At 35.2% G+C, this 26,481-nt stretch overlaps 1 protein-coding gene across 15 annotated transcripts in view; it reads left to right on the top strand.

Moving 5' to 3' along the window:
• L3MBTL4 (L3MBTL histone methyl-lysine binding protein 4) overlaps nucleotides 1–26,481 on the top strand; it is a 492,784-nt gene that overhangs the window by 200,544 nt on the left and 265,759 nt on the right. For all 15 annotated transcript variants that reach the window (XM_049112901.1, XM_049112904.1, XM_049112903.1 and 12 more), the window contains 3 exons: nucleotides 1,372–1,463; nucleotides 2,900–3,054; nucleotides 4,164–4,240. In XM_049112901.1, coding sequence (XP_048968858.1) covers nucleotides 1,372–1,463; nucleotides 2,900–3,054; nucleotides 4,164–4,240 — 324 coding nt within the window. The remainder of the gene's footprint in view (nucleotides 1–1,371; nucleotides 1,464–2,899; nucleotides 3,055–4,163; nucleotides 4,241–26,481) is intronic.

Raw genomic sequence — 26,481 nt, 5'->3', positions numbered from 1 at the left:
GAGGAGGATTTCACTCTCTGCTTACTTTTGATGGGAATCAAAAATCCCATCTTTGTCTCTTGTTGTGTGCTAGTGGAACCTGGGACTGGTAGATGTCCCTGAAGCCTTTTTTATTTGCTATGTGCTGGTGAGGTGAGAATTTGATCAGTTGAGATGCCCGTGGGTCCATTCGCTTGTACAGCAGACTTCTGTACTGCCTCCTGCATGGATGTTTGAGTATCTCATGACTGTGGTGCTTCTGGAGTCAGTCCATAATCATTTTATTCACCAAGTCAGAGTGTCGTTCAGGGGTCTGTTTCTGAGATCAGTGGCAGATTCCTTAAGATTGCCGGATTTCATGAAAGCTGCTCACAGCTCATTCATGTAGTAGGTATTTATGGCACCCTTGCTGTGTACAGGCACCAGGGATAGAGCTGTGAATAGATATACCATCTCTGTCTTCATGGGGTTTTCATTCCAGAGGGGAGAGGAATAATAGACAAAGGTAAGCCATGGTGTCAAGCAGTGACAGGGCTAGGGGACAGAGAGCATGCTGAGGAAGGGCACGAGAACGTGATGTCCTGCAGATAGGTAGATGGAGTGAGGGAAGTCAGCAAGAGCCCTGGCTCACAGGACTGTCAGAGAGAAAAGCAAGAGTAAATGTCCTGGGGCTGGAGCCTCTGGCCATGCTGAGGAATCTCAAGGAGATGAACGAGGCTAGGGCAGAGGAGCAAGGGGAAAAGATCAGAGATGAAGTTAGAGATGTAGCCTTGGCCTTGGAGGCTGTGCAAGGACTCTGACTTTTATTCTGTGGAATACCCAACCAGAAAATATTTATTGAGCCCCTCTTGTTTGGGCCAGCACCATGTGAGCCACTTCAGGGCACATGGAGCGGAGGACCAGTAAAATATGGGAAACTCACAAAGATAAGCAGTAGATAGCTGGAGGTCTTAGGATTGTGAAGGTATTTCTGTAATTTTCCCAAGTGCCTTGGCACCCTGGATTGTTGCATCATCAGGACCTCTGATGTTCTGTGACATGGCTTCTTCAGGAGTGATGATGAACTCATGAACTTTTGTCTCTTCCCTTTGACCATTTTAGAAAGCCTTACTAAGAGATGAGATGCCCGTCAGGCCACCAGGGAGCCAATTCCATATCTCAGTGAATTTGAAATATTTGTAGATGATGATATACATGATGGGAAATCATGTCAACAGTTTTGAATTTCATAGGTTAAAAAACATTGAAACTATTTAGGGATTTTTATTTAAATCATTTGTGGTCTGCTAAAGGACATTGAATTTATGATAGAAGACTGAAGAAGGCTAATACATTTAATATGCACATGGTTACATCATGTGGGTATTTTGAGTAATCTATACATTTTTTTAGGTTACAGAAAAGATAAATTTGTTTGGATGGATTACTTGAAGGCCTGCAAGTTACAGAATGCTCCCAAGAAATTATTCAGAAACAGAAGTTCTGTAAGTATTTTCTTCCTCAGTATAAATCAGATTTCTGCTTAAGCTTAAATTTCTTAAAATTCACTATATATTCTGTTGTATTTTTTCAGAATTGTTAGTTTCTTATGACCTTTTCTCACTCATTTTACCACTATCCTATAGCTGTATCTCCCCCCCCCCTTTAAATGTACAATTAAATACTTTAATTAGATGCAGAGAGTTGAAGTCTTTATATTTAAATCCTGCTAAAATTTAAAATGTCTTTTGGAAATGTTTTTTTCTTTTTGTTTCCAGTGAGTTACTTGTTTGAACTTAGCTGTGGTGTTTTGATACCAGTAGATACCACACGTAGACTTTGAATAAACCCAGCCTGGTTGGAATTTCGTGTAATCTGAATGGGGATGACATTTCATACAGATTCAAAGGGCTTATGAGCATGTGGGTAGACCACCCTCGTTATGCCGTCTCTGTCCCCAGCAATCTGCCAGCAATTCAGGAATGAATGAGAATAAAGTGCAGCCCTGCCTCCTCTGGCTCCCTCTGGCTCTGGGCCCCAGGGAAGGGGGCAGGGAAGCCTACTGTCTCCCTGCCACCTGCTGGCTGTGTGTCCCTTTGTAGGACTGACTCTGATCTTGAAATCAATGTTATACAACTGCTCTGTGTGTTTCATAGAATTGTATCAAGGGAGGAGAGTAATAGAAATGGGAAGTTGCTTTTAAAAAATGAAATGTGCTAAAAGAAAACAAAAAGCAGTGTTCAGTATAGATAGTAAAGAGGTAGAAAAAAATTGTCTTCTAATCCCCAGATACTGTATGTATACTTTCTAACTCCCAGGACTGGCTAACTACACCATACCAAAATGGAGCTTTGTTATTTTAATGTTCCTTTAAATCATAGTCCATACTGTTGTTTACTGTGAAAAAATATGTAGTGATACTAAAAAAGGCATTTGAATTTTTTTCAAGTGTAAGTTTATTTACGGATTAGTGCATGTGTTGAGAAGGCCACTGTTTCCAGATCTCATCAAAGTAAATGATAATTTCAGCGTTAAAGAGCATATCTTTACTACTTTTCCAAATACTGATATTTGGAAACTGTTCACGTCTATGGGGAGTAGAGAATATTATTTAATAGTCTCATATTCAGTAAAACGTCATATTTTAAAATTAATACAATTTCTTCTAAAAACTGAAAAGGGAAAATGATGATGAGGAAGAGGGAAACAAAACTGATGCAACAAAAGAGAAAAGTACAATGTAAAAGCTGTTTCCTGGGTTTTTGTTATGAATGTTAACTTCTTAACAGTCTGTTGGAATATTTTTACTAGTATTTGCATTCTGGAGGGTATATGTTGATACCCTGTACATTGTTCTGATGCTAAACATAGAAGTTTTGACAGTGGCTCAGTCCTATTTGGTGTCTTCTTTTTGTGCCTCTTCCCTCTGGTGCTGTGTTAGAATGGGCCAATGCCTAAAGAATTTCAGGTTGGAATGAAGCTGGAGGCCATCGACAGGAAGAACCCTTCCTTGGTGTGTGTGGCAACCATAGCAGATATTGTTGAAGATCGCTTACTAGTGCATTTTGACAATTGGGATGATAGTTACGATTACTGGTGAGACACTGATGTGCGTTTTATTTTCGTGTATTCATGTTTGGTGTTAAGAATTTATTTTCCTTCCAGTATTGTCACTGTCCTTGCTGTTCTTAGAGTAATGAACATCAGGAATTTAGTGGCCAACTTTTCATTACCTTCTCTTCCACATGAATTGCTGAATTAGAGTGCCCGAGAAACTTCTCCACTCTATGAGAGGTTACCTAATGAGGCCTCATAATATCACCAGTTCAGGGCATTTCACTATGTTGTGTCTAGTTTGTAAGGGAAGCATTTCTATGAAAAGGAAGTTAAGAACTTGCAGTGTTTTTTTTTTCCTGAAAAATATTGAACTCAGCCTGTCATATTTTTGAAAGGGAAGATTCACAGGGAGAATGGAGTGAATTATTTGAAAGCCAGTGGGGAGCAGAGAAAATGTATGCCACGATGTCATTAAACTAACATTGCATGAGTTCCAAATGTTTTCTGGGTAAAAAAACTGAAATACGGAAGAGGGAATGGCAAAAATAATTTTTGTAGCATTTCTTCACCGTATATCCTGAATAACCACCAAGTCTTGCCTAAGGCTGTGGTTCTTCACATGCATGAGGGGGGCCCTGTTTTCTTCTTTGAACTAAGAAGCAGAGCATTGCTTAATTGTTCTGTGTGTCTTTGGTAGAATGGTCTGGGTTCCTTGAAAAGGAGAAGGAAGAAATTGGAGGCATTTGGAATCTGGTCTCTCATATTACACTTTGGACTGGCCTATTAATTTCTCCCTTGCTGCTAGCAACAAGTGTGTGTTGGGGGGGAGATGCTTATTAAAATGTGCACTCTTTGGGGCTGTCACTGGCAGTTCAGGTCCTAGTCAACACTTTTTATTCATTTATTTTTTATTTTTTTTTTAAGTCAACATTTTTAAAAATTCTTTTAAATTTTAAGAAAGTTATGTAAAAGAGAAGTTTGGTCACTTAGCTTACAAAATACAGTACTAAAAACTACTTCTAATTCTATATAGCCATAAAATATTTTAGCTATATAGTTATGTCTTAGTATCAAGAATGGTCATTAGTCTTGGATTCTTTCTCTGGCATTAGGTTGTGTAGGATCTGAAACAGAATTGTGTTTTGCAGGTGTGATGTAAATAGCCCTTATGTCCAGCCAGTTGGTTGGTGTCAGGAGAATGGAAGAACTCTGATTGCACCCCAAGGTGAGTGGGTTATCTTTGAAGGCATCTCAAAGATATGTGTGAATGGCATTGGCTATTCTTACTTTCGTTTATGCAAACCACATTTTAATACAAAGTGTATGATAAAAATACTGTGGATGATTCTTTTGATCACCCAGTAACCCACAAACCTGAAATCTGCTCATCTTTCCCACAATGAAAATGGACTAGGTTTATAAAGACGTATTAGGCAACCATTTAAAAACAAAAAGGTTGATGAAAATTTTTATCCAGTGAATTGCGTACCATTGCTGCAGATTGGTATTTAAAACTAGCTATTTCCTTGTACATAAATATCACTTAAGTTAATTTATTAATTGAATCATAAGATTAATAAATATTCTTAACTTTGAAGTTAAATGAAGAAATGTAGAAATCTAAGGAGTAAGAATTAACCGTAAGTCTTCAGACTTGCCAGACCTCTTCACCAAACCAACTTGATAAACACCAGAGTAAGGACTCTTTCTAGTTATATATATTTTTTCTCATTAAAGAAATATTAAGTATTTAGAGATTTTCTGTGTCAAATTTATGTTTTCTAATTTCCAAATTAATTAGATATACGAGCTGTGTAAGCTTAGCATTTTTAAAATAAATATTCTAGGAGAAACCAATTTCTTTCAATAAAAAAATGTACAGGAAAAAATGTAGAATATGGGGGCACCTGCGTGGCACAGTTGGTTAGGGGTCTGACCCCTGGTTTGGGTGTGGGTCACGTTCTCAGGGTGCTGGGATCAAGCCCTGCATGGGGCTTCTCACCCAGTGCGGAGTCTACTTGAGATTCTCTCTCCGTCTCTATCTGCCCCTCCCCGTCATACTCTCTATATAAAATAAATAAATAAATATTTTTAAAAAATAGAGTATGTGACATGCTATTCTAGAATGGAGTATATGCTTCATGTTTTGATTTGAATGATTCTGGAATTTTGCTGTATTATATGTTTTTTCCTAATACAGAAAAGTGATTAGGACTTGTCATCAAATTTGTGAGTTCAGTGAAAAGAATTAAAAAATTCAGAACAATCAACAAACCAAACTTAAAAAAAACCCACAACCTATTTAAACTATCCAATTAGTCTAGGAAAGTTTTATAAAATATATAGCATCTTCTCAAATTTGATTTTGACATGTAGACAGATTCAGAGTTATTTGTCCTGTTTTTCTATAAAACTAGCTAAAGCTAACTTTTAGAATTATGTTCTGCAAGATGAAGTTAAATGTTCGTCACATCTCATAATATGTGGTTTGAGTTGGTGTGCCTGAAAGTACAGCACACTCTGTTTCCCATTTTTCTGTAGTAGGGCAACTTCTCTGCAGCTCATTCTCACTAGACTTCATGATAGAATCAGTGGTTACGTTCATCACCTTGTCTCTTGGGGTTGTGTCCACCTGGAAACAGATTCTGCAGTGCTTTAAGAAATGTGTGTCCAGAATCTTTCCATCATTACCATGAACTGAGGAGGGAGGAAGCAAAGCTCCCATGCCCCAGATAAGGCCAAGGCTTTAATACCCTGCTTGATGGGAGTAGGGGACTGTTGTAGCTCATCAAGTCAATAAAGGACCAAGGGAACTCAATCCAGGTTTATCATTTTCCCCATTGCATACATGGGGAAATGCTGACAATTTGTCACCATGCTGAGATTTGATTAAGAGTTGTAGTCAAAGACTAATTTAGTGATACAAAGTCTTCACTTCAGGGTCACGTTTTCTTCCCTAAGATGTAGGTTTAAAATTCTGAGGAGATTTTGTCCTGATTATAATGTCTGAATTAGAATCTTCCAGTTCAGCTACCTCTTAAAGCTCATCTACTTGTTAGTATTCCTTTTATACATTACAGAGTGTTTTTGTACATTAAAATCCTGCCCTCCTGGAAGCCCAAATTCATACAACACTTGTTTCTCTGCAGGAAATTCTTTACTGACTTTTTTTTCTATCAAGATATAATTCACTTATTATAAATTTCACCCTTTTTACGTATATTTCAGTGGTTTTTAGTATATTTACAAGGTGGTACAACCATCACCTCTATCTATTGCCAGAGATTTTGATCACCCTCAAAAGACTAGCCTCCTCTACTCAGTCACTTTTCATTCTCTAGGCAACCACTCTATTTTATATCTCTATGGATTTGACTGTTTTGGACATACATAGAATCATACCATATGTGGCTGTTGTGTCTTGGCTTCTTTCATTATTAGTATAATGTTTTCAGGGTTCATGTTGTGGCATGTCTCAGTACATCACTCCTTTTGTTTACAAATATTATTCAGTGTATGTATATGCCACATTTTGCTTATGCATTCATTAGCTGATGGGCCTTTTTTTCACTTTTGACTATTATGAATAAAGCTGCTTTCTTGTACAAGCTTTTGAGTGATATGTTTTCATTTCTTTTGGATATAATTATAGAAGTGGAATTGTTAGGTTAGACTGTATTTGAGGAATTCAAAAACTTTTCCAAAGGAGCCGAACAAGGTACATTCCCGCTGGCAATGAATGAGAATTCCAGTTTCTCCATGGTCTCACCAGCATGTGATTATTGTCTTGATTACAACCATCCTGGTGGGTGTGAAGTTAGACCACATTGTGTTTTTGATTTGCATTTCTCTAATGACTAATGATGTTGAACATCTTTTTCTGTGGTTATTGATCATTTTCTTCTTTCAAGAAATATATGTTCATATCTTTTGCCCATTTTTGAGTTGGGTTATTTGTCCTTCTATTGAGTTGTCTTTGGATATTAGATACTGTTGTCTTTTTCACTTTCTTGTTGGCTTCTTTTAAAGCAAATTTAAAATTCTTTTTAAATTTTTAAATTTTGATGAAGTCTGAATTATGTGTTTCTCTTTTGTTGTTGTGCTTTGATATGTAAGGAAAGCACTGCCTAGTCTATGGCCACAAAGACTTGTAATAAAAGATTCTTCTTTACCCGTTGATTGATATCAGCAGAATTATATAAAAAAAACAGTTGATTATACATAGATGAATTTATTTCTGGATTCTCCATTCTATTCCATTCCTTTATATGTCTGCCCTTATGCCAGTACCACACTATCTTGATTACTGTAGCTTCATAGTAAATATTGTGAAATTGTGAGTTCTTTAACTCTATTTTATGTTCTTTTTCAAGATTGTTTTGGTTATTCTGAGGCACTTGCAAATATGTCCCTATGAATTCTAGATTCAGCTTGCCAATTTCAGTCCAAAAAAAGTCAGTGGGGATTTTGATAGGGATTGATCTGTAGATCAATTTGAGGAGTAGCCACCTCAAAAATATTAAAATTTTTAGCTCGTGAACATGGGACATCTTTCTACTTACATAAGTCTTTAATTTTCTTTCAATTTTTTTTCATCTACAAGTCTTGCACTTTATTAAATTTGTTCAGAAGTATTCTGTTCTTTTTTAATTGAAGTGAAACTTACATGACCTACAATTAACCATTTTAAAGTGTATGAATTAGTGGTAGTGTATTCAGAATGTTATGCAATCACCAGCTCTCTATAATTGCCAAACTTTTACATCACTCAGTAAAAATATTTTGTACTTATTAAGTAGACACTCTCCACTCCCTGCCTCCCATCCCCTGGTAACTTCTACTCTGCTTTCTGTGTATTTTCCTAATCTTGATATATTATACATGTTATATATAAAAATCCTGTAATATTTGACCTTTAGTATCTGACTTCTTTCATTTAGTGTAATGTTTTCAAGGTTCATTCAAGTTGTAGCATGTATCAGTAGTTCATCCCTTTTTATGATTGAATACTTTTCCATTGTATTTACATATGCTATGATTTTTTTGGTCATTCATCTGTTGATGGACATTTGTATGGACCTTTGTACTTCTGGCTATTATAACTAATACTTTTGTGAACATTCGTATTCAGTTTTCTGTATGGACCTGTGTCTTCACTTCTCTTACACCCAGGAGTAGAATTGCTGGGTCATATTATAATTCTATGTTTAGCATTTTGAGGAATTGACAACTGTTTTCTGTAGTACCTGTGTCATTTTGTATTCCCATAGCAATATATGACAATCATTATTTCTCAACAACCTTGCCACCTCATTATTTTCTGTTTTCTTGATTAAAACCACCCTACTGGGTGTGAAGTAATAACTTATTGTAGTTTTGATTTATATTTCTCTAATGACCAATGATGTTGATCATTTGTTCACGTGGCTTTGGCCATTTTCATATCTTTTAAGAAGATATGAAATTATTTGTCTATTTAAAGAAATTGTGTTGTCTTTATTTATAAACTATTTAAATATTGTGTCCATTTACTATATTATTATTATTATTATTATTGTGAGTTTTTTTGAGATTTATTCATTTATTTGGAGGGGGTGAGAGCACATGCACAAGATGGAGGGGCAGAGGGAGAGGAGAGAGAGTTTCAAGCAGATTCCTTATTGAGTATGGAGCTGGACACGGGGCTCCATCCCAAGACCCTGAGATCATGACCAGAGCTGAAACCCAGAGTCAGATATCTAACTAGCTGTGCCACCTAGGCATCCATGTGAGGGTTTTTTAATGTATTCTTCTGACTATGAAAACCTAACATATAAGCGATTTGCAAATGTTTTCTCCTATAGATTGTATTTTCACATTCTTGTTAATGTTTCTTGCTGTGAAATAGTTTTTAATTTTGATAGTCCAACTTATCTATTTTTTCATTTGTTGCTAGTGGTTTGGTATTAAATTTAAGAGTCCATTGCCAAATTTGAGGTCATGAGGGTTTACCCTTATGTTTTTCCTATGGATTTTACAGTTTTAGCTATATCATTTTATATTTGAGTTGTTGATCCATATTGATTGAATTTTTGTATATGAAGTGAGATGGTGGTTCAACTTTTACTCTTTTGCATTTGGTTATCTAGTTTAACCAGTACCATTTGTTAAAGAAGCTATTTTCCCATCATATGGTCTTGGCACCATTGTTGAAAAGCAGTTGGCCATAGATGTTTGGATTTATTTCTGGACTCTTCATTCTATTCCATTGGTTTGTATATCTATCCTATGTCAGCATCATCCTGGATTTTTTTTACTTTATTTAAAAAAAAATAAGTTCACAGAAAAGTTGAGAAGAAGGTACAGAGATATCCTTTGTACCCTCTGCCTTCACACATGCACAGCCAACCTCCAGTATCAACATTGCTCATCACAGTGGTACATTTGTTAGGTTTGATGAACTTATATTGACACATCATTATCTCCCTAAAGTAGATAGTTTACTCAGGGTTCACTTTTGGTGTTGTGCATTCTCTGGGTTTGGACCAATGCATAATGGTGTGTAGCTATCATTTTGGTATCACACAGAATATTTTCACTGCCCTAAAAATCTTCTATATTCTGCTTAGTCATCTCTCTCACTGCCCAAACCTTTGGTAACCACTGATCTTTTTACTGCCTTCATAGTTTGGCCTTTTCCAGACCATCATATAGTTGGAACCATATGATAGGTAGCCTTTTCAGGCTGTTTTTTTTTTTAATTTAGGAATATGCATTTGAGGTTCCTCCATGTCTTATCGTGGCTTGATAGCTCACTTCTTTTTTGTCCTGAATAATATTCCATTGTCTGGTTAGTATCTTAGATTACTTATCTGTTCATCTACTGAAGCCCATCTTGGTTGTTCCAAAGTCTGGACAGCTGGGGCACCTGGGTGGCTCAGTGGTTGAGTGTCTGCCTTTGGCTCATGATCCCAGGTTCTCAGGATTGAGTCCTGCATCGGACTCCTCACAGGGAGCCTGCTTCTTCCTCTGCCTCTCTCTCTGTGTCTCTCATGAATAAATAAATACAATCTTTTTAAATAAAATTTGTGCAATTATGAATAAAGCTGCTGTAAACATCCAGGCACAGATTTTTGTATGGACATGTTTTCAACTCCTTGGATAAATAGCAAACAATGGTACTGCTGAATTGTATAAGAAAATGTTTAGTTTTGTAAGAAACTGCTAAACTATCTTCCAAAGTGAGTGTGATACTTTACATTTCCACCAGCATTCTATGAGAATTCCTGTTGCTCTAGATACTCACCAGCATTTGGTGTTTCAGTGTTTTGGGTTTCAGCCATTTGAATAGGTGTGTATTAGTATCTTGTTTTTAATTTGCATTGCTCCCTATGATGTGGAGCATCTTTTCATGTGCATATTTGCCATTTATAAATCTCCTTTGGTAAGGTGTCTGTTAAAGCCTTTAGTCTGTATTTTAGTCAAGTTGTTTCTTTTCTTATTGTTGAGTTTAAAGAGTTCTTTGTATATTTTGAACAAGTTTTTATCATATTTTTTTTGAAATATTTTCTCCCAGTCTGTGACTTGCCTTTTCATCCCCTTGACAGTGTCTTTAGCAGAGCAGAGATTTTAACTTTAATGAAGTCCAGTTTATCAATTATTTATTTCATGGATTATGCCTTTGGTGTCATGTTAAAGAGTCGTCACTAAACCCAAGGTCATCTAGCTTTTCTCTTGTGTTATCTTCTAGGAGTTTCATTATTTTGCATTTCACATTTACATCTGTGATCAATTTTGAGTTAACTTTCATGAAGGGTGTAAGATCTGTGTCTAGATTAATTTTTTTGCATGCGGATGTCTGGTTGTTTCAGCACCATTTGTTGAAAAGACAGTCTTTGCTCCATTCCATTGACTGTCTTTGCATTGCCTTTGCTCCTTGCCAAAAATCGGTTGGCTGTACTTATGTGGGTCTATTCTGGGCTCTCTGTTCTGTTACGTTGAGTTATTTGTCTATTCTTTTGTCAATACTATACTGTCTTGATTATATACAAGCTTGATTACATAAAGCATACTAGTTATATAGCAAGTCTTAAAGTTGTATAATCTCAATTCTTCAGCTTTGTTCTTCAGTATTGTGTCCTATTCTGGTTCTCTTGCCTCTCCATATAAACCTTGGACTACCTGTCAATATTCACAAAGTAACTTGCTGGGATTTTCACTATGCTTGCATTGAATCTATAGAAAAGTTGAGAACTGCCATCTTAATAAAAATTGAGTCTTCCTATCCACGAACATGGAATATCTCCCCATTTATTTAGTTCTTTGATTTATTCCACAGATTTTAATAGCATTCCTAATTAGGCCTTATACTTATTTTGTTAGATTTTCTACCTATTTCATTATTTTGGATGCTAATGTAAATGGTATATTTTTTATTTCAAATTTCACTTGATCATTGCTGTTACACAGAAAAGCAGTTGACTTTTTACATATTTACCTTGTATCCTGCAACCTTGCTACAATCACTTATTGGTTCCAGGATGTTTTTTGTCAGTGTTTTTGTATTCTATGCAGATATTCATGTCATCTGTGAACAAAGTTTTATATTTTTCCTTCCAATTATTATACCTTTAATTTCCTTTTCTTGTAATATTGCATTATCTAGGATGTATCACACTGTTTTGATCACTATGGCTTTGTAGTCAGTTTTGAAATCTGGAATATGAATCCTCCAACTTTGTTTTTATTTTTCAAGATTGTTTTGGCTATCTATGGCACCTTACAATTCTATATGAATTTGAGGACTGGGTTTCCCATTTCTAGAGAAATGACTGTTGGGATTTTAATAAGGGTTGCATTGAATATAGATTGCTTTAGAGAGTATTGTGATCTCAATGGTAGTAAGTTTTTCAATCCATGAATATATCGGTTGTCTTTTTTTAAGGTCTTTAATTTCTACCAATAGTATGTTTTCATTTTCAGTGTATAAATCTTTTATGTTATTGGTTAAATTTATTCCTAGGTATTTTATTATTTTGGAATGTATTGTAAATGGAATTGTTTTATTTATTTCCCTTTGGAATTATTTCTGGCATAGAGAAACAGAACTAATTTTATGTCCTGTAGCTTTAACTTAATTAGATTATTAGCTCTACTAGGTTTTTTTTGTTTTGTTTTAACGTTTTTATTTATTCATGAGAGACAGGGAGAGAGAGAGAGAGAGAGAGGGAGACACAGGCAGAGGGAGAAGCAGGCTTCATGCAGGGAGCCCAATGTGGGACTTGATCCCGGGACTCCAGGATCACACCCTGGGCCAAAGAAAGCAGGCACTAAACCGCTGAACCACCCGGGGACCCAACTCTACTAGTTTTTGTGTGTGTGTGTATTCTGTGGGATTTTCTTACGTTTAATTGTTTAGTCTGTCAAAAGAGGAAAGTCCCAAAAGATTAAAATTTCCAATTTGAATGCCTTGAATTTTGTTCCTTGCCTAGTCATTCTGGCTAGGATTTCCAGTACATCATTGAATATAGTAGTGAAAGTGGGCATTCTTGTCTTTTTCTTAATCTTAGGTCAGAAAAATCTCAGTCTCTCACCATTATGCATGATGTTATCCGTTGATTTTTTTACCTGTAGATTTTTAATAAATGCCCTGTATCATGTTAAGAAACTTCCTTTACTCTTAGTTTTGAATTTTTATCATGAAAGAATATTGAATTTTGTCTAATGCTTTTTTTGTATCTATTGAAATGCTTAGGTGGGAGGGTTTTTCCCTCATACTTTCTTGGTGAATAATCCTTTCAATGTGCTGTTGAGTTCAGTTTGTTACTGTTTTGCTGAGGATTTTTGTATTGATATTCAGAAGGGGTATTGGTATTTTTTTTCTTGCCATGTCTTTTCCTGGTCTTTTCATTTTTATGCTATTGTAAATGGGATTTTTTTTCTTAATTTCATCTTTAGATTATTCATTGCTGTTGTATGGAAATAGGATTGATTTTTGTACAATGACTTTATATTCTGAACCTTGCTGGATTTATTAGCTCTAATATTGTGTGTGTGTGTGTGTGTGTGTGTGTGTGTGTGTGTGTGTGTATTCCTTAGGTTTTTCTATATGCAAAATTACATCATCTCCAAGTAGAGAAAATTTTACTTCTTCCTTTCCATTTTGATTGTCTTTTATTGCTTTCTTAAATCCTCTGGCTAGACCTTCTAGGGCTTTGTTGAATAGTAGTGGCAAGCTCAGACATCTTTTTCTTGTTCCTAATGTTAGGAGAATGCTCAGTCTTTTCACATGAACTGTGGTGTTTGCTGCTGGTTTTTGTAGATGCCCTTTATCAGACTGAGGAAGTTCCTTTACGTTTCTGGTTTGTTTTATCATGGAAGAGGAGTTCTTTATGATCTTAATATGGTGTTAGTATATTTATATAACCAGTTCCTTATTCTATTAATACAGTGTTGTTATATTTATATAACCAGTTTTGTATTTCTAGGATAAATCTCATGTACTCTTTTAAAATATTTTTATTCCTAGTAGTCTATCTAAGGCTTCTAACAGTGCAAAGGCAAAACAGGATAAATGATAAGTCAGGTGTTTAGTTATTTAAAGTGTTCATCCACAGTATGATTGCTTGTCTTTAGGAGAGACATAAAGGGTTTCTTCTTATGGTGTTGGAGGGGGTTGACCCTTCATGATCACAGGGCCACATTGGACCACAGGAAGCTTCCCATTTGATGTGATGATATGTAGAATAAAAATTCAAGTAGACCAGCCATTTGATCAAAGTATTAATAAGAGAGTGGCGTATAATGAAAATATATGCAGAGGAAAAGTGAGCAAAAATTGGATGAAAGTAGTTTAAAGCTTAGAAGTAAAGAAATGGCTTAAAGCTTGTGATGAGTTATAGGATTATGCTGGCTTGTAGGTTTCTGTGAAAGCATGTGACCAAAGATGTTAGGTCTCTATTAACTGCATAAAAGAGGAAAAGTTTGAAACTATGGTTAATAAAAGCATCCCTGAGGCAGGATAATAGAATGCTGTGTACTCAGGTGGTCCACAAATGGGAATTTGGACATGAGATTTTAAAAGAAAAACCAACCAACACATAATCTTCAGATATTCCTTCTGCTGTGACAAGACGGGGGCTAGGATGCTAGAAATACAGGTAATATATGTCATATGTATTTTATATTCACACAAGTACTTTTAGGGTTTTAACATAGTAAAAGACAAAAAGAAATTAACATTGTTTGTATGAATGATTTGTTTCTGTTAGTAATTTAGCTAACGAGCTGTGTTGTTAGCTGTAGTCATTGTCCTTTAAGTGAATTTACATTTTAAGCATCATTTAATCCTATAGAATTTTATTTTATGGCTGTAATTACATTGTTGTCAGAAGAAAATGTATTTTCTATATTTGTTATAGCTTTCATGTGTGTGTGTAATTGTACATCTGAGAATGATTAGTGTGCTTGAAAGCAGAACAGTGTGTGCTGATCTGTATGGTTGCCCCTGGTGTATACTCAGATTCTCATAGATTCCAGATAAAAGAGCCTTTTCAGAGAGAAAAAGAGGGGGGGAAAGGCCAGTTTTTGAAATGTGTGAAGTATAAAATGTGAAGGTACTTTTCAGTGATGTAAATTTAATATAAGGTGTTACATATTCTATTTGGTGTCTTTTGGTCCTAGAGAAGACCAAAAAATATGTGCTTCTATTCCTTCAAAAGTTGCAATCTGCTGGAGTTTTAGTTGAAGTTAGAAAGTGACAAAAAGTTTTTAGGCAGACCCTTTAGCAATTGAAGGAGAGAAGCTTCTTTCCAGGAAGATTGTTGGGTCTTACAGTGAGCTCTTAAGCTTCACTTGGTGATGAGCAGGCAATGTCCTGTTAAGAATCACCTCCTGATAAATAGGGGCAAGTCTCATCCTTTTTTTGAAGTAAAATCCCTTAGTAGCATAGCTTTGGGTAGTTCATGGTATGGCTGGGTCTGTACAGTTAAAAATAAGATCTGTCCATTAAAGAATATTAAATAGAATAGCAGTGGAATGTTATATTTTTTTTTGCTTTTCCAGTTCTTTTGAATGGTATTGCTGTTTTAAAAGTAACTCTGATTGCTTTGTAATGTATATGAAATTCCTAATACTTACATTGCTTGGTGTGGTTTGGTCACCAGTCAAAACGGTATCGTGAAGACTGTTTTCTCAACAGTATGATGACCTGTGTGAAAATCTGTTTTGCAAACCAGGACAGGAGCCTCCACACCAGCTGGCCTCCTGCTTAATTTGGGCCGGTAGACAGGAAACCCTGCAGAAAGATGGTGGCTGTCAGAGCTCCTCTGATTCCTAGCCGGACCATTTCCTCCAGGAAGGATGACAGTCCTGGATATAGTGCCTCTCCAAATGCACACTGCTGTTCACATTTGAAGCCCACTCTGAAACCAAACTCAGATTTAATTCAATGAACATTTTCCATGGTGACTTCTGTCCTTATTGAATGGGAAGATTTAAATAAGTATAAAACATGATGAAGGAAGGGATCTGTTTCTCTAAAACACTATTAAGGTATAATTCACACACTATACAACTCATCCATTTATAGTGTACAATTGATGGTTTTAAAAAATATTTACAAGAATTGTGTGACCATCACTGCATTCAATTTTAGAATGTTTCTATCACTTAAAAAAGAAATCCTGAACCATTTAGCAGTTATGCCCCAACCCTCCATTCCATTCAGCCCTTGATAACCATTAATCTACCTTCTGTCTTAGAGATTTGCCTATTCTGAATAGTTCATGTAAGTTAAATTATATAACATGGCCTTTCAGGTCTAGCTTCTTCACTTAGCATAATGTTAGAGTTCATCTGTGTTGTAGCATGGATCAGCACATCACTTCTTTTTAATTACAAATATTATTTCATTATATAGGTGAAATATTATATATATATTATATATATTATAAACCACAATTTGTGTATCCATTTATCAGTTAATGGGGATTTGGGTTGTTACCACATTTTGGCTATTTTGGATAATATTGCTGTGAACATTTGTGTGAGAGTTTTCACATGAAGGTTTCCAGTTCTCGTGGGCATATACGTAGGAGTGGAGTTGCTGGGTCATATAGCAATTCTACATTTAATTTACAGGATCTTTACCAGGATTTTACATTCCCATGGGTGTGTGAGGGCTTCAATTTCTCTGTATCCATGCTAACAATATGCATCTCTTTAAAAAAGGAAGTTCCTGGCAACTTCAAATTATGGGCATATGAGTCACATGCTGGGCTGCAGGGTAGGGAAGGGGGAGAGGGATGTGGAGGTGAGACATGATTAAGAACATTAGGCTCAGAATGATGTGTGATCGGTCTTGTAAATGTTCCTATTTTATTTAAAATCGGAAATAATTTTAAGATTCAGAAGTCACAACAGCAAAAATAGACTCCTTGCCAGACCATTTGAGATTAAGTTGTCAGAATGAAGATTTTGTCAGTCACCCAGTAATATTCTCTGTGAAGCACACATGCACAGATTTAATCCAGGATCACATGTGTTTACTTGTCCTGCCTCTCTAGTGTTCTTTAATCTGCAGCAGTTCTTCATCTTGCTTTGACTTTAATCAGCTTGACACTTTTGAAGAGTACAGGCCAGTTATTTCTTTTGTCATGTGCTACTCACTTTGGGTTTGTCTGATGTTTCCTCAGGAGTAGATGAATTATGCACCAGGGGAGGAATATTTCAGAAGCAGTGCATCCCCTCTGGTGGTGCTGTCCCTTTCCTGTTAGTGTTAACTTTGATCACTTGATTGAAATGGTGTGTGCCATTTCTCTACTGCAAAATTACTTTTTCCTTTTGTAATTAATATATACTTATGAGGAGTAACTTTGAGATTATGTGATTATTCTATTTCTCATCTTTCACTCACTGATTTTTAGCATCTTTTGATGTTCATTAGATGAATTAGTAATATGATATTTGCCAAATGATGATTTTCTGATTTCATTATTTCCTCTACATTTATTAGTTGACTTATGCTGCCCTGTGACTGACTGACTGACTTATTTATTTATTTATTTATTTATTTATTTATTTATTGTAATTGGAATTGCGGATTCCTCTTTTATTCACTGTGCTTTCATCTGCTACTACATTATACAGGCCCTTGGCTGGGGAGGGTGAGGTAGAAGGGTCAGTAAGCAGCCTTCCTTGATCCTAGGGGGCTGACAGCCTACTGTCATTTTATAAATAATATGAATTTATAAATAACTGTTATAAATGATAACAAGGAGATTAGTCAAAAAAATAACATGAGGCCAGAAAGAGAAAGAAGTGCCTCATGGTGAAAATGATATGATGGTGTACTGTTCCATAACAAATGACCACAACTTAGTGGCTTAAAACAACACAAAATATTATCTTACAGTTCTGGAGGACAAGCCTCTGAAATAGATTTCTCTTCGGTTTTGAAATATTAATGAAGAATTAGTAGGATGGGTATATTGAGGCCATTTTATGAAGGATCTTTAAAAAAGCAGAATGAGGAATTTCTAGTCATATCTGTGGTATAACTATATTTAAGCATTTATTTGGCAATAGTAGGCCAGATTAAAGGAAGACCATTAAGGAGATTCATTGTATGTGCAAATAAAGAGTAGGGGCTGGGAAGATGTAAGAGACTCTGGGATTTCTGCATACCTGATTCAGCAAGTGACTGAATGAGAAGATACAAATGAGCTCTTTATTCAGAGTTTTTTATGGTCTGGAAGTCTCTGAATTGATGGGCTGGTTCCTGACTTTGCAAAGCTCTTTTTTTCTTGTAAATATCATGTTCTATGGTAAATACATTTTAATGTGGCACCAAAAAGCCACTGAGAGCAGAAAAAACTACACTTGCATATTTTACCAACTATGGGACAATTTTTGTGGCCATCTGATAAAATGTGTCATTTTAAGTTATTGTGTCTATGCGTCTATTGTGTCTATGTCTATTGTGTCTATGTCTGGTAGACAATTCTCCTACCAGACGTCCCATTAGACATCGCCATGGTTCCATCAATGGGTAATCCTGCCACTGTAGCATATGATATCATGATCCTCTCTCTCATTCTCTAACTTGATTACAAATCATATCATCATTTCCCCCAAGTCTTTCATGGAAAACAAATTCCCTATACACTATTCTACAGGTACACTATAAAGGGATAGTATTGTATCGTCTGTAAAGAGTGCTCAATACTCTTTATAAATCCAAGTTTATTTTACCAATAATCACCAGTGAAGTGAAGCTGTGGACTTACAAGTCAAACTTATTTAAAACAAATGTTACAAAAATAAATAAATAAAACAAATGTTACTTACATTTTTCGTTTTATAAAAGTGAAGGAAATGTGTAAAATTTGAAATGTAATAATGAATAAATCAAAAAAATTAATCTCACCTCTCACTAGAGCTTACCATTATAATTCTATTATTTTTTCAATCATTTTGTCTTTTTATTTGACTATATATGTAACTTAAAAAGTAGAATTGTAATCTTATTTTTCATGCTGCTTTCATAGCCATTTTCTCTCTTGCAAATATAATTTGAACAAATTTACTCTTTTTTAAATAGTCTTTGAACCTGGCTATTAATGTGTATAATTATCTATTATAATAGATACCATGGTTTATTTTGGTTTTTCTCTTGTATCGGACATTAACTTTTTCTAGTTCTTTTTTTTTTAACTTTTTTCTAGTTCTTTTTTTTTTTTTAAGATTTTATTTATTTATTCATGAGAGACACAGAGAGAAGCAGAGACCCAGGCAGAGGGAGAAGCAGGCTCCGTGCAGGGAGCCCAGTGTGGGACTGGATCCCGGGACTCCAGGATCACACCCTGGGCTGAAGGTGGGACGCTAAACCGCTGAGCCACCCAGGCTGCCCAACTTTTTCTAGTTCTTAAATAACAATGGAAAACATTCTTTTAAAGAAATAGTTATATATGTTTGTTACTACTTTCTTGTTGTAAGTGGAATTAGTGGATTATAGAGGATGGAAACAATTTTTAAGCATTTGATAAATATTTCCAGATTACCCTCCACAAAGTGTTTTCCTTCCAACAACAATATTAGAAAATTCAGACATGAAAAAAAAATGGAACAAGACTCTAGATCTCTCAAAATACAGGTACAAATTTTCTCTAAATGTTGTATTACGAAGGACTTTTTTTTTTTTTTTGCTCACAATTTATCCACAGGTTCAGGTACATAAAAATAGGCAGTAAATCACTTTAAAAAACATTTTAAATAAAATAACTCATAGAAGGTTAAATTAGCATTCAGAAATATCCCAACAAAGAAAAGCCTTGGACTTGATGGCTTCACCAGTGAATTCTACCAGACATTTAGAGAATAACTAATGCCAGTCCTTCTCAAACTTTCCCAATAAAATTGACAAGGAGGGAACCCTTCCTAACTCATTTTATTTGCCTAGTATTACCCTGTTACAACAACCAGAAAAAGACAGTACCAGAAAAGAAAACTGTACACCAGGATCTCTTATGAACACGGATACAAAAATCCTCAACAAAATACTAGGAAACTGAATTCAGCATCATATTAAAAGGATTATATGCCACGACCAAGTGGGATTGACTTCTGGAATGCAAGGATGATTGAACATATTAAAACTGATCAATGCAATACACTGAATTAACAGAATGAAGGACAAAAACTGACATAATCATATCAGTTGATGAAAAAGCATGTGATAAGATTAAATATCCTTTCATGAAAAAATTTCAATAGCTTAGGAACAAAAGGAAACAAACTCAATATAATAAAAGCCATATATGAAATAACCACAGGAATCATTACACTTAGTAGTGAAAGACTGAAAGCTTCTCTTCTAAGATCAAGAGAACAGCAAAGATGCCTGATTTTGCCACTTTTTTCCAACATAGAACTGAAAGTCCTACCCACAATAATTAGGCAAGAAAAAGTAATAAAAGATATCTGAATTGGAAGCAAATGAGTAGAATTATCTCTGTTCACAGATGATATGATGATCTTATTTGTAGAAAACCCGAAAAATTACACACATACACACACACACCCCTTAAAATTAGTACATGAATTAATTAAGCAAAGTAACAGGATACAAAATCAAGACTCAAAAATCAATTGCATTTCGGTACACTAACAATGAACTATCTGAAAAGGATATTAAAAACAATTCCATTTACAATAGCATTGAAAAGAATAAAATGTTAGGAATTGAACTAAGGTGGTGAAAGAATTGTTCAATGAAAAGTACAAAACACTGCTGAAGAAAATTTAAGAAGACATAAATAAATGGAAAGACATCCCATGTTTATGGATTGGAATACTTAATATTATTAAGATGTCTGTATTACCCAAGGTGACCTACAGTTTAATGCAGTCCCTCTCAAAGTCCCAAAGATGCTTTTTTGCAGAAATAGAAAAATCAGCCCTATGATTTATGTGAAATATTAAAGGACGCTGAATAGCTAAAAGAGTTGTGTAAAGGAACAGAGTTAGAAGACTCACAGTTTCTTATTTCAAACATATTACATATACATAAACATATTTACAAAGCTATAGTAATTAAAACAGTGTGATAATGGCTTAAATGTACACATACAGACCAATGAACTGGAGAGCCCAGAAATAAACACTAACATAGAGGGTCAAATGATTTTTCAACAAAAGTGCCAAGACCATTCAAAGGAGAAAGAATATTGTCTTCAGCAAATTCTGCTGGGAAAGTTGTTTAACCCATGCAAAGGAATGAAGTTGAACTCTGACCTATATACAAAAATTAAATAAAAATGAATTGATGAGCTAAACATAAGGGCTAAAACCATAGTAATCTTAAAAATAGGGCAAAAGTTTCACAACATTGAATTCAGCAGTCATTTCTTGGATACGACACCAAAGAGACAGAAAACAAAAGAAAATATAGATAAATTGGATCTCATGAAGATTAAAAACTCCTGTGTATCAAAGAACACTATCAAAAGATTGAAAAAGCAACCTCAGGATGGGAGAAATACTTGCAAATCATACATCTGTTAAGGAATTATCCAGAATATATAGAGAACTCCTAAAATTCAACAATAATAAAAGCAACCCAAATAAATATGAGTAAAGGACTTTTGGTTAAACATTTCTCTAAAAAAGATAATGAGGGATGCCTCGGTGGTTCAGCGGATTAGCACCTGCGTTAGGCCCAGGGCGTGATCCTGGAGCTCCGAGATTGAGTCCCACATTGGGCTCCCTGCATGGAGCCTGCTTCTCCCTCTGCCTGTGTCTCTGTCTCTCTGTCTCTCTGTCTCTCTGTTTCTCTCTCTCTCTCTCTCTCTCTCTGTGTCTCTCATGAATAAATAAAATCTTTTAAAAAAAAACAAGATTAAAAAAAAAGATAGCGAATGGTCATTATGCACATGAAAAGATGCACACCATCATTAATTATTGGGGAAATGCAAATTAAAACCACATTGAGATACCACTTCATATCCACTGGGGTGGCTACTATTAAAAAAATTAGAAAATCAGAAGAGCTGGCAAGAATGTGTAGAACTTGGAACCCTTGATCACTGTTGGTGGGAATGTAAAATAGTATACCTGCTGTGGAAAATAGTATGACAGTTCCTCAAAAAATTAAAAACATAATTACCATATGATCTAGTGTTTGCACTTCTTGGTATATACCCCAGAGATTTGAAAGCAGGGTACACCAATATAGCAGCATTATTGACAATAGTCAAAATGTGGAAGCAACCCAAGTGTCCATGAACAGATGAATGGGTAAGGAAAATGTGGCATATGCATACAATAGAATATTAGTAAGCCTTAAAGGAAGGAAATTCTGACATCTGGTACAACATGCATGAACCTTGAGGACATTATGCTTAGTGAAATAAAGTAATCACAAAAGACAAATACTGGATGATTCCACTTATTTAGGATATTTAAAATAGAATCAGAGAGAAAAAGAGTGATGGTTGCCCAGAGTTTTGGGGAGAAGGGATGAGGAGTTGTTTAGTGGAGATAGAGTTTCAGTTTCATCAGATGAAAGGAGTTGTGGACATGGATGATGGTGATCATTATGTAACATTATGTATATATTTAGTATCACTGAACTGTACTTAAAAAAAATCATTAAGTTGGTATATTTTGTTATGTGTATTTTACCACAGTAAAAAAATAAGAAAACAATTCACGTATGTAGTTGTATTATAAGTTCTGTAAATGAAAAACAGCATTCTTCTCTGTACCCCAGATTTTTTTAATCCAGGTGCAAACCTGTTACTTTTGACGTTTACCTCACTGTTCCTCAAGAACATGTTTTTTTGTATTTGTTTTTAGATTCCACATGTGAGATAATCTTACTGACTTATTTCACTTAGCATATAATTTCTTCAAGGTTCACCCATGTTGTTGCAAATGGCAGCATTTCCCTTTTTGTGACTGAATAATATCCCATTTTCTCCGTCCATTTATATATTTATGGACGATAAGATATCTTCTGTATCTTGACTTCTATAGATAACCCTGCAATGAATGTGGGGTCACATACATCCTTTCAATTTAGTGTTTTTGTTTCTTTCAGATAGATACCTAGAAGTGGAATTGCTGGATCATATGGTAATTCTAGTTTTCATTTTTTGAGGAAACTCCATACTGTTTTCCATAGCAGCTTCACCAGTTTACATCCCTACAACAGGGCACAAGTGTTTCCTTTTCTCAACATCCTCTTTAACAGTTATGTCTTGTTCTTTCTATAATAGCCATTCTGAAAGGTGTGAGGTGCATCTTCTTGTGGCTGTGATTTGCATTTTCCTGATGATGAGTGATGTTAAACACTTTTTCATGTGTTTGTAGGCCATCTATATGTCTTCTTTGGAAAAATGTCTATTCACATCCTCTATTCATTTTTAAATCAGATTTTTTTTTCTTATTGAGTTGTATGAGTTCTCTAAGTAATTTTAGTTATTAACCCCTTATCAGATATATGATTTACAAATATTTCTCTCATTCAGTAGGTTGCCTTCTCATCTTGTTGATGGCTGCCTTTGCTATGCAGAAGCTTTTTATTTTTTTAGCTTGATGCAATTCCACGTACTTTTGCTTTTGGTGTCAAATCCAAAAATTCATTGTGAGGACCAAGGTCAAGGAGATTACTGCCTACATCTTCCTCTAGGAATTTTATGTTTCAAGTCTTCTGTTCAAGTCTTTAATTCATTTTGAGTTAGTTTTTGTGTATGCTGTAAAATAGTGGTCTAGTTTCATTCTTTCACTTGTGGCTGCCCAGCTTTCCCAACACCATTTATTGCAGAGACTGTCCTTTCCCTGTTGTATATTCTTGCTTCCTTTGTTGTAAATTAATTGACCATATATGCATGGGTTTATTTCTGGGCTCTATTCTCCATTGATCCCTGTGTTTTAATGCCAATACCGTACTGTTTTGATTCCAGTAGTTTTATAATGTAGTTTGAAATCAGGAATTGTGATGACCTACTCTGTTGTTCTCTCCCAAGATTGCTTTATTTAGGATCTTTTATGGTTCCCAACAAGTTTTAGGACTGTTTTATTTCTGTGAAAAATGCCTTTGGAATTTTTAGGGATTGCATTAAATTTGTAGATTGTTTTTTCATAGTGTGGACATTTTAACAATATTAATTCATCCTGTCCATAAGCACAGAATATCTTTCCATTTATTTGTATCTTCTTTAATTTCTTTTATGAATGTCTTGTAGTTTTCAGAGTACAGGTCTTTCACCTTTTAGACTTATTCTTAGGTATTTTATTCTTTTTGATACAATTGTAAATGGAATTGCTTTCTGAATTTCTTTTTCTAGTAGTTCATTATTAGTGTGTGGAGTTACAATAGATTTCCATGTATTAATTTTGTATCCTGCAACTTTACCAAATTTGTTGATTTGTTCTAACAGGTTTTTTTGTAGTCTTAAGATTTTCTATATATAAAATATCATGTTTTCTGCAAATAGTGACAGTTTTACTTCTTTCTTTTTTTTTTTTTACTTCTTTCTTCCTGATTTGCATGCCTTTTATTTCTTTATCTTGCCTAATTGCTTTGACTAGGACTTCTAATATTATGTTGAATAAAAGTGACAAGAGTGGACATCCTTGTCTTACTCCCGGTCTTAGAGGAAAGGATTTTAGTTTTTCACCTTTTGAGTGTGATGTTTGCTGGGTCATGGTGTATATGGACTTTATTGTGTTGAAGTATGTTCCTCTATACCCACCCTGTTGAGAGTTTTTATCATAAATGAATGTTGAATTTTATCAAATGCTTTTTCTGCATCTATGGAGATGATCACATGATTTTTATCCTTTGTTTTGTTAATGTGGTATATCATAATGGTTAATTGTGGACATTGAACTATCTTTGCATCCCTGGAATAAATCCTACTTGGTCACCATGTATGATTCTATTACTATATTGTGGAATTCAGTTTGCTGATATTTTATTGAGGATTTTTTTATTGAGGATTTTTGCATCTGTGTTTGTCACAGATATTGATGTGTCGTGTTTTTCTTGAGGCATCCTGGTTTGGTTTTGGTATCAGGGTAATGTTGGCCTCATAAGAGCATTTGGGAAGTGTTCCTCTTTCTACTTTTTGGGAAAAGTTTGAGATGGATTGGTATTAATTCTTTAAATGTTTGATAGATTTCACCTGTGAAACCATCACAGGGTTTTGATTCCTGATTCACTTTCCTTATTAGTAACTGGGCTGTTCAGATTTTCTATTTTTTCACGGTTCAGTCTTGATAAGTTGTATTTTTTAGGAATTTACTCATGTCTTCTAATTTGTCCAACTTGTTGGTACATAACTGTTTGTAGTAATTTCTTATGATCCTATGTGTTTTGGTGGTATCAGGTTGTAGCATCTCCTCTTTCATGTTCCTTCTCCCTAAGGAACTTCCTTTAGAATTTCTTCTAGACAGGTTTGTTGGAAATGCATTATCTAAGCAATTGTTTGCCTGAAAAAAGTCTTTATTTTGCTTTAATGTTTTAAAGATATTTTTGCTGATATAGAATTATGAGTCGACAGATCTTTTCCTCCTTCATTTCACCAAAGCTGTATTATTGTCTTTTGGCAGGTATAATTTTTGTTTGGAAGTCTACAAACAGTTTGGCTAGTTTGGCTACATCTTAAACTCTTTGTCTTCAGAGCTCTGAAAGGGAGCACTTGCTAGACTTCTGTTTCACTCTTAATCTTTTCTGTAAGCATTTGGTAAGGCCCGTTGGAAGGAGCTTGTGAGTGAGTATGACAACCCTCCTTTTTTTTTTTAATTTATTTTTTATTGGAGTTCAATTTACTAACATACAGAATAACCCCCAGTGCCCGTCACCCATTCACTCCCACCCCCTGCCCTCCTCCCCTTCTACCACCCCTAGTTCGTCTCCCAGAGTTAGCAGTCTTTACGTTCTGTCTCCCTTTCTGATATTTCCCACACATTTCTTCTCCCTTCTCTTATATTCCCTTTCACTATTATTTATATTCCCCAAATGAATGAGAACATATAATGTTTGTCCTTCTCCGACTGACTTACTTCACTCAGCATAATACCCTCCAGTTCCATCCACACAACCCTCCTTTTATGTCTGGGGCCAGCCATTCCAGACTGATATACTAGCTCCCACTTGACCTTTAAGAATTTATTTAAATGTTAGCTGATTTCTTCTTACTTACTTTGGTGGGGTCACCTTTTCCTATAGTGCTCTGCCACAGGTTAAATATTTGAGTTTCTCAGCTGTCCCTAGAGGAACTTGTGCCTCCTTAGATTTCCATTACTTTGTTTCCTTGGAAATTCAGGTCTTTGATGGGCTCCAGAAGATTTTTAATTTTTCAGAGTATCTGACTTTTTCTCAATGTCAGAAAGTAACAGTCTTCTGTGGCTTTCTACATCCTACACAGAAATGGAGTTCTCCCTTAGTTTCCAGTAGCATTCTTATTTTATGAATCTTCTCTTATCTCTTTAAGGATATGAATTAGAGGTTCATCTACTTTTTAAACTTTTTGGTTTTAAGTCTTCGGTTCCCTGTATTATTATTAAATTTTCTCAAATTTCCTTTTTTTGTTCTTTTTGTTTGTTTTAATATATATTTATTGGGTTCTTCAAATCTCTGGTGAATCTTAGTTGTCCTTTCATTTTTAAGAATAAGGTCCTGAAAAGCAGAGTAAAATCTCTGGGTGCCCTAATGGAGCATCCCTATGGGATTTTGAGATGTTTACCAGAGTGTTTTAGTTGGATACTCCAAAATGTCATAACTAGGACTTTTGTGCCAGGCCCCAAAGGAAAGGCTCCTCTTCCTGCTTCTGACTGGGGTGTATGTGTGGGGGGATGGGGGGTTGTGGGAGTTGTTGAGGGCTGAGGAAAGGGGCTACCCAAAATTTGAGAATCAGGTACTGCAAGTGGCTGTTGTTCTATGAATAGGCTTTATCACTGTATAAGATCCCAAAGTCTAGA

The sequence above is a fragment of the Canis lupus genome, chromosome 7, assembly GCF_003254725.2.
Source record: "Canis lupus dingo isolate Sandy chromosome 7, ASM325472v2, whole genome shotgun sequence".
Classification (NCBI taxonomy): Eukaryota; Metazoa; Chordata; class Mammalia; order Carnivora; family Canidae; genus Canis; species Canis lupus.
This window is presented reverse-complemented; position numbering and strand designations above follow the sequence as displayed.